The sequence below is a fragment of the Psammomys obesus genome, unplaced genomic scaffold, assembly GCF_907164565.1.
Source record: "Psammomys obesus unplaced genomic scaffold, mPsaObe1.curated_primary_1811, whole genome shotgun sequence".
Classification (NCBI taxonomy): Eukaryota; Metazoa; Chordata; class Mammalia; order Rodentia; family Muridae; genus Psammomys; species Psammomys obesus.
Window position 1 is genome coordinate 1,437,238 of NW_026593895.1, and position 8,939 is coordinate 1,446,176.

Genomic DNA, 8,939 nt, shown 5'->3' on the forward strand with positions numbered 1-8,939 from the left:
TCACTCAGGGACTCCCTGGGTTCCAGCCCAGCTCCAAGCTCACAAGGAGAATTAGCGTTTCGCTTACTCAGCAGTCACCCATTGCATCTGCCACTCCTGTTTATTGGGTTCCGACTTTGTAGAGGTCTTGAGGACAGTTTGACAATGGCTCATGCTCCCCTGGAACCTGCAGCCCAGTGGGTGAGCAAAAAGAAGATGGATGTTCAGAATGGCTGTGGTCGGGGGTCAGGGGCTGCAGGATGTAGGGATGTCAGGGCACTTCCCTCCCATGGAGCAAGCAATCCAAGAACTGACAAGGGAGAGTAGCCATGGTAGAACATTCCAGACCAAGGGAAACTTGGCTAGGGGGCCTTTGGTCTTGGCACAGGCAACAGATGTGAGAATAAGGCTGGCCCAGGGGGAGAAGGCCATGAGAAACACTGTTCACAGCCAAGGTGTGGAAACAAGCGTGTGGCCTTCGGACAGAGACACCTGTGCCTATTGGATCACAATCCCACCTAAAGGGTGAGCACCCGCTCCCCATGCAGGCTTCGGGAGGATGTATCAAAAAGCAAAACAAGCCAGGCTCAGAAAGCCAGAAGTGGCATGCTGTTACAGACATGTGTGAACCTACACTGTTAACACTCAAATGATGTTTCCCAAGGCTGGGAGAGGGAGGAGGGACAGACAGGAGGAAGGATAGGTCGGGTGCAGATGCAGTTAGGTGACTATGTCCTGTTTGGCCTGGTGCTGTGTTGAGTGCCCTTAGCACAGAGGACTCAGTGGCCGGGGGTGATGGATATGCTGATGGCTCTACACAACATTGAAAGATACTCCTGGGGTTCAGGGCTGTAAAACAAGGGGGCTGCAGAGCCCCTCTGAGATGGGTGACCCCCGCAGACATCAGAAAGAAATCCTAAGGCAACTGGCAAGTTGGTAGGTCTCACTTCTGGAGGGCTGACCACAGGGGCATCCTGGTCAGCCATGTAGTACGGTGGTTACTAGCCTTCTGGGACTGTAAGAGCCACCCGCAAGAGAGAGAGCTGACCAGGGCAGGACAGGGACACGGTGTGTTTGAGGGCCACTGGTCTGCCTCTGGACACTGCTGGAAAGGCCAGAGATAGGCAAGCATCAAGTGTCTCTGGGTATGGCAAGTGAGATCCCTAGACACCTATCCAAGGGCCACTGCTATGGGGGAGGGGGTGCAGAACTGGGAGAGGGTGATGGAAGGTTGGGTGTAAAGATGGACAGAGCTTCCTGTTAGAAACGGTCTGAGATCGAAGCTGCACCAGCAGCTGGAGAGCCCTGGGAATATTAGGGAATGTCCAGACTGTTGCGAAATTGTAATTCATGATTAGAAGGTGCTGGCTGGAGCAGGGCAGAGCTGATACATACTATTTTCTCATACCTGCCCAGGAGCCCGAGGTGGGACTGTGGTTTAGGGCATTTAAGGCTAGCCTAAGGGACATGGCAATATTCTATCTGAAAGCAAGGTTGGGGAACATTGGGAATAACTGCAGAATGAACTCATAAGTGTGACATTGTGCGCTTCTGTCCCCTGCCTGTCTTCATGCCGGTTCTAACTCCCCTTCTCTCCTGATTGCAGATGTACGAAGGTGCCTACCACGTTCTCCACAAGGAGCTTCCAGAAGTAACCAACTCTGTCCTCCATGAAATAAATACATGGGTCTCTCACAGGATAGCCGTGGCAGGAGCTGGGTGTCCACCCTGAGCGTGCTGGTCAGGCAACCAGCTCGTGGTCTGGGGGAAGCAGGCAGAGGAAGGGCAGTGCTGGCTGGCTCAAAAGAAAAAAAAAATCACAAATTGGAGGAAACCCCAGTACAATTTACTTTGGGGAAGAAAAAAAAAAAAGATAATTTGTCGATTATATGGCTACTGGCCACTGATCTACCACCTTAAGGGGTAGGCACTTTGTGAAAGAAGGAGGGTATTTTCCACACAGAGACTGTGTTGAGATATCCTTTGAATTAAAAAAAAAAAAAATGGAGCATCTGCCCACCTCTCCCAGCTCCTGTGGGGTTCAGGGACTCGCTCGCAGTCCCATGTCCCAGCCTGCAATAATCAGAGGTCTCTTTCCTCCTATCCCAAGTCCTCTCTGACTGGCTGTTCTCTGGCATGTGATGAGGTGTCCTGTGTCCCCAAAGCTAGCTCCTTAGCAGGCTCACATGCCCCTCCAGGGCATGCCCTTCCTCAAAATGGGCAGCCACTCTATGACCTGGTCAGGAACTTCTCAGATGGAAGCCAGGCTGGGGGAGGGGAGGGTGGCCCTGCATAGCTCTTCTCCCCACCCAGCTCTTCCTCCTGCTGGGGGTTTGTTCATTCACAGCATGATGTATGTATTTAGAAAGGCACCTTTTCTTGGGTCACTAAGTACTCCATGCTGAGGAAGGTGGCTTCAGAGATCATTGTTTAATATATATGGTATATTCTAAAGTAAAGATTATATGGGTGGGTGGGAGGGCAGATGGCGCCTGGATAGCTCTGGAAGAGCTGGTAACCACACACAGGGCCAGTCTGCCAAGGGCCCCGGCCCCCTATCTGAGGACTTGCTGGCTCTCCTTGTAGAGAAGTCACAGGATGAAGGACTGTGGCCTGGGTCGTCCTTCTGTCCAGAGCCACTAGGAGTTGCTTGCCAGTAGCACAGCTACCTCTGGCGGCAGGCGAAACTCCTGTGGTGCTGGCTGCCTGCCCAGGGCAGCACAGAGTACTCAATGACTACCCGCAGACATGGACCACAGCTGTCCGCAACCCGTTCCAGACTGCAGCAGGATGGCCAGGCCACACCCTGGGGCAGTGAAGTCCGAGCCCCCTGTCCTCTCAGGTGCCCGCTGAGGCCTGCCCCAGGCCTCACTTAGCGCCAGCAATAACTGGGGCTCACTGCCCTCTTGGAGCACTTTCATCTTTACAGAGGGGCTTGCAGTTACCTCAGGAGTCTTGTTAGTGCACATAGGACCCTGGGAAGGAGGGGCTGTGTGGGCCCTTGATCCTCCAGGAAGATGGAATCCAGGGCCCTATGGTCTTGGAGGAGGCACCTGCCAACAGAGACCCTGTTCTTTCTGGAGTTCATTCTAGGTCCTGGGGAGAGCCCTCTGCCCTCTCCAGTGGCCCTGACCATGTATGGCAATCAGAAGCCAGCCGCCTACTACAGGTCATAGGGTCACTGTGCTCCTCAGCAGGGCCCAAACACTGCATGCAGGGAAGGGCCCAGGAGCTGTCCAGAGCCCCCTCTTGGCTCCACTTGTCTTTAGAAAATGAAGACATAAAGTGCTAAGAGGGGCAGCCAGCACTCCTGCTGCTCAGGGAGCCCTGGGCAGCAGCAGGCAGGCATGGGGTATTCCTGCTCTCCATCAAGAAAACAAAGGACCCACTCCAGACTACTGTGCCCCTGCACCCAGATCCGGCACACTCACCAGGAGCCACCCAGAGCTGCTCCCAAAAGCACATGCTGACAACGCCACTTTTCCAAACCAAACGCCAGCACCTGGGCTGGCTGCTTTTGTGCATGACTTCATTTAGAGATGCATTTGTATCTGGTTAAAGAATCACTAACACTAAAAGGGGGAGAAGTGATCTGAAATGAAACCTGGAAGAGGGGCCAGGGGCATGATGCCTCATGTCCCTGCAGGACAAAATCAGGACCAGCATAGGGCCCTGCCTTGTGCACTCCTCCCTTGGCACCGGAGGAGGCCTGACTAGCGGGGCACCACAGTCACCCCATCACCAGGATGCAGAGGAATTGGCGTGTGCAAAGAATGTTGGGACACACAAGGCTTGGCCTGAAGAAGGTGGCAGGCAGCAAGGGGCCACTGAGAGCCCTCCCTGGTGAAGGAAGTGAGAACCAGAACCAAGCACTTTTGAGAACATAGAGCCTCCTCCGACAAGGATGGACTTAGTGCCTGAGAAGCTTTTTAGGAAAGGGTGCCACCTGCAGGTAGTGGGGTATCTCAACCACAAAGCCCCGGTTCCTCCTCAGAGATGGGGGAGCAGCCTCCTTCCACCATGGCCCCTTCCACTTTTGGGTGTCTTGCGGACCACCACGAGCAGGGGATGCTCTAACTCAACAGGGCTCACATCCTGCCTCTAGGCCACCTCACACTTCCCTTTCTCTCCTGACTGCTAATGTAACTTTCTAAGGATCACAGTGGCACACTGATTTGTTACTGTCACCTGCCCAGTCACTCCCCAGGTATACTCCCAGTGGGGAGCCTGTATCTCGGCTTAGAACTACTAAAGAAACCGGTGTGCACTACAGCTCACCATAATAAACCACGTGCTTTTGGAGAGCCCCGTGTCTGCCCGCCTGGCCTTTCTTCCTGTGCGTCGGCCCCCTTGCTAAGAGAGCCACAGGCCTGTTCTGGAAGCAGTACAGAGTCGTATGCCAGTCATCTGACGTGAACTCGGGAGCCCTTCCAGGGCCAACTGCCAGTTGGACGTGTGGATTTTCTCTTCTCCCATCCATTCTTGGGGAGGTCATGCTGCAGCGTAGATTGATTCCCTTGGGTCCTGTTCCTGTCCCCAACCCCCCAGTGTTCAGGCAGCTCAACGGCTTGCTTCCTCTGTGGCTGTCGAGTTGGGTGCCCAGTGTGGCCAAACCCCGTTTTCACCCATGCCTGCTTCCTGGCTGTGGGTGGACCTGAGCGTCAGTTGCTGGCGTGCCCCTCACAATCTTCCTGACCTAAGAGCTCTGCTTTCAGGGTGTCCCCCAAATCAGACTGGCCCACATTCACTATAACCAAATGCCAGCACCTGGGTCGGCTGCTTTTGTGCACGGCTTTGCTTAGAGATGCATTTGTATCTGGTTAAAGAATCACCAGCACTAAAAAGAGGAAAGTGATCTGAAATTGGGACAGGGAGCCAGGACACAAATGCATCGTGTCCCTGCATGACAGCAGCTCTGTCAGGGTCCCTGTGAGGTCTCGCCTATGCCAAGCCCTCTTGTGGGCCCAGCTCACTAAATGCCAAGGTCCCTACTGTGGGTGGTTTCTGAGCAGTGACCTCCATCACTGACAGCCCCCCCCCATGTCCCACCCCTGCTTTCTTTCTCTCAGATGCCATTGGATATGATACAATATTTGTCCTGTAGGCGGCCCTCTGTCCCTTACATGGGTTGTGAAGTGAGAAGGGCGTGTTCCTATCGTCTGGAGGGTCCCCAGAAACACTGTGTTATGGGGCTGCAGAGATGAGGGGGGGGAAGGAGGGAAGGGGAGTAAGTAAGTGAACGTTGGGAATGAGAGAATGGGTAAGAATGGAGGCAGGAGGCTGGTGATGGAATGAATGAGCAAAGGTGAACAAGGGAGGGAAGATGGAAACTGGAAGTGTGAAAATCAGCTCTCACCTCAAAGAGGATAGGAGTTTATTCTGGAGCTAAATATGAATGCCCATGGCCTAAGAACATGGATTCAGGTCACTGCAAGTTCCATGTTCCAATGTCCACGTTTCATGAAGTTTCTGTAGTAACAGAATTAAGGAAGTCATACATCAAGACACTTCTCAAGTACATTAATGGAAATACTGGTTATACAAGTGAAGTAGTTTGTATGAAAAAATGTCCCCCATAGGCTCTGGTCTTTGAATACCTGGTCCTCTTGTTGGTGGCGCTGTTTGGGGAGGTTATAGAACCTTTAGGGAATGGAGCTGTGAAAAAACTGCTCAAGAGACAGCTGTATCAGGATCCGGAAGCAAAGAAAATGTGCTGTAGGCATGAGGTTATGTGTAATTCAAATGCTGATTTCTGTATGCTTCCCCTCCAGCCCCAAATCTGGCTACAATCCTGAGACTCTCCTTTCTCAGTGTTGTGTAAACACTGCTCTCCAATTGTTCCCCGATATGCCAATAAATCAGCTATAGTCAATGGATAAGCAGGGGAAAAAATAGGGCTGGACTTGCTGCCAGCCAGGGGAAGAGGAGTTGGAAGAGGGATTCAGCCATGGGCAGAGGTCCAGGAGAGAGAGGAGAGGTGCTCACGCAGAAAAGCAACAAAGTGCAAGTATCTCTGGGATGGACGCTGGGAGGAAGCCAGATTGGTTTAGAGAGCTGTGAATATAGTAATAACTGCTCAGGTATTATACTGTGAAGCTTGTTAATTGTCTTGATTATTTGGGTGATAGCCAGATAAAGACAGAAACTGAGAAACACACTTTTATAAAGTTAACTTAGGTGCATACCTCTGACCACTGGAGGGAAAGAGATTGTCAGTCCATGATGTTCACTGTCCATTTTCTGGAGCTCTGGTTCTGCTTCCCAGGGAGGCAGGGTTCACATGATGAATGACTAGTGGAGCCCTATCAGCCCCATGGGTGCTGAGGTCCTGTGGCTGATTGGAAACCCAAGAAGGCAGAGACTCGCAGCAACCACGTCTGAGGCAGAGCCACACAACCCTCAGCCCCCACAGCAAGGCCTCGTGAAAAACTACTGAGGCCTGAGAACCTCCACCTCCACCTCTCAGACCTGGACAGACATCCCCTCCTCAAGTGCCCAAGAAAGCCCACCATAGGTATACCCACATACCCTGCAGAGAGGGAGTGACTTGCAGAGCCAGTCAAATTGGCAGGGGCCCATCCATGCCAGAGCAGAGAAACCAGCTGCCTCCCCAAGATGCACAAGGCCTTAACACTGTTCAGTGTATAACCACAGGGCGAGGGTGTGGCTTGGGAGAGGAGTACAGGCCCTGGGTTCCATCACACAATACAAAATATAAACTGTTAAGACAGGTGTGTTGTCTTCATTCTAAAAGCCCAAATAGAGGAGCTATACTGATCCACCCCCACACATCTTCATAAAGGTTTTTAGAAGTTGCTTTTGTGAAAAGGGTCCAACTCCTCATTCGATCCCACAAAGAGCAGGACAGCCTGGCACCTCTGCCATCATTTTATGGCTGTGTTACTTTGTGTCAGCTGCTCACCTCTGTACTCAGGCATATTAATCACATCTCACTTCAAATTCAAAGGCACAGAGATAGTCATTGCCCTAAAACTGCATTGACATTGAAATCCAGGAACTGCATAGCCCAGAAGGACAGAATTCTCCCTACACACACACACACACACACAAACAGTGCCAGGCCAACCCTCAGCACACCCCATCCCTCAGATGAAGGCAGTTGTCCTTGAGAGAGGGGCCATACCCTGGAGCAAGAGTATTTGTCCTATAGGACCAAGTTGGTCCCCTCAAAAGATAACATTGCTGCCAGAACCAGAGCTGAGACCACACCTTGACCAGAGGTGCTGAATCATCACCATATCCTGAAGCTTCCAAGGCCACTGCTCAGCAGATTATGCGGCAAACAAGACCTCAGGGACCAGTTCACCTTCCTGGGTGCTCAGACATGCGCCCTCTCGTGGCTGACAGGAAACTACAATTATTGGCTCAAAGGGAATTCTTATACAAATGAAGGATGGCCAAAGGCTAGCTCCCATTGGTCCAAATGTCTCCTTCCGGATCTATAAACAGGGACGCATGTGCTGGGGTGGCGTTGAGGTTACTAGGTCTCAGATGCCAGCTGTGGCTCTAAGTACCCCCCTCAGGAGCTGCAGCCCTGGGACAGATGTGAGGGACCCGTCTCTTCCAGAACACTGTACCCAGTGCTAAAATACTGTTAAAATTGCCAGGCATGGTATTCTGCGCCTCTGGTCCTAAGGAAGGTAAATGAAGGAGATTCTTAAGTTCAGGGCTGTCCTAGGCTACAAAACCAGTTCTGAAGTCACTCTGGGATACAGGTCCCAGTCTCAAGAAACCATGGTGGTTTGACTAGGAACGGCCCCCATAGACTTGTGTTTGAATGCTTGGCCCGTAGGGAATAACACTATTAGGTGTTGCTAGAGATTGGCCTTGTTACAGTAGGTGTAGCCTTGTTGGAGGAAGCTTGTCGCCGTGGAGGCGGGCTTTGAGGTCTCCTATGCTCAAGCTACACCCAGTGTGGCACAGTCTCCTCCTGCTGCCTTCAGATCAAGATGAAGAACTCTTAGCTCCTCCAGCACCACGTCTGCCTGCATGCTGCCATGCTTCTCACCAGGATGACAATGGACCAAACCTCTAAAGCTGTAAGCCAGCCTCAATTAAATGTTTTCCATTGTAAGAGTTGCCTTGGTCCTATCGTCTCTTCACAGCAATAAAGTGCAAACTAAAAAACCAATCTGTGAAAAGTCACTATTAGTGATGATTAGTTCTCTCGGGGAGCAATGTGTCACTCTAACTAGCTGGTTTACTTCTGAAGTATGCTTGACTGCTATGACAAAAGAATTGTCAGCTTCGCAACCTACTGCCAGCACCAGCCATCTGAAACATTCCACAGATGAGGCCGTAAGAAAACTATTGAAGTATCAACCAGGCCCATCTGCTCACCCCAGCTCCTGGAGGCATGGTCTCGGCCAGGGATGATGTCCTGAGGCCGAGTGAGCTCTAGATGACCCTGCAGCCATTTTCATCTCAGCCAGAGGAGGAGCACATCCCCTGGTGGTCTAGCAGGCTACAATGACCTGGGCTAAGAGGCAAGGCTTTGCCTGGCCCAAGTAGCTTTTCTCAAGATTGGCTGCTCAGGCAGGAGTGGCAGAGAGACACCCTCCTGTGCTCCGGCCCCTGCTGGTGTAGCATTAGTCCCAGTAGAAGACTTCTTAAGGTGATCTGTTCTCGTCTATGGCCAACAGTCAACGGTGCAGGCTAAGCAGACAGCAGACAGCAACAGCACAGCGAGTGGTGACAGAGGCAACAGCAGTATCAGTGGCAGGTGAGTGGTCACAGGCTGCGCTGCCCAAGGGGCACAGCCCAAGAAGCAGCTGACCAGTTAGCTCAAGAGCAGCTAGCTCTTGAGAGCTTGTTAGACCCCAGCAGTTAGCTCAAGAGAGCCAGGGCAGGAAGAGAGGTGGTAAGAGCAGGGACTGGGGAGAGTGCAGACTAAGGCACAACAAAGGCTGAAGGAACCAGGGAAGAGAAACTGCAGGCCC

The 8,939-nt window shown here is 52.1% G+C and overlaps 1 protein-coding gene across 7 annotated transcripts in view; it reads left to right on the forward strand.

The window, feature by feature from the left end:
* Mgll (monoglyceride lipase) overlaps nucleotides 1-4,283 on the forward strand; it is a 178,169-nt gene extending 173,886 nt beyond the window's left edge. For all 7 annotated transcript variants that reach the window (XM_055617409.1, XM_055617408.1, XM_055617410.1 and 4 more), the window contains one exon: nucleotides 1,586-4,283. In XM_055617409.1, coding sequence (XP_055473384.1) covers nucleotides 1,586-1,711 — 126 coding nt within the window. In that variant the 3' untranslated portion in view covers nucleotides 1,712-4,283. The remainder of the gene's footprint in view (nucleotides 1-1,585) is intronic.
* Nucleotides 4,284-8,939: the final 4,656 nt, after the last annotated feature.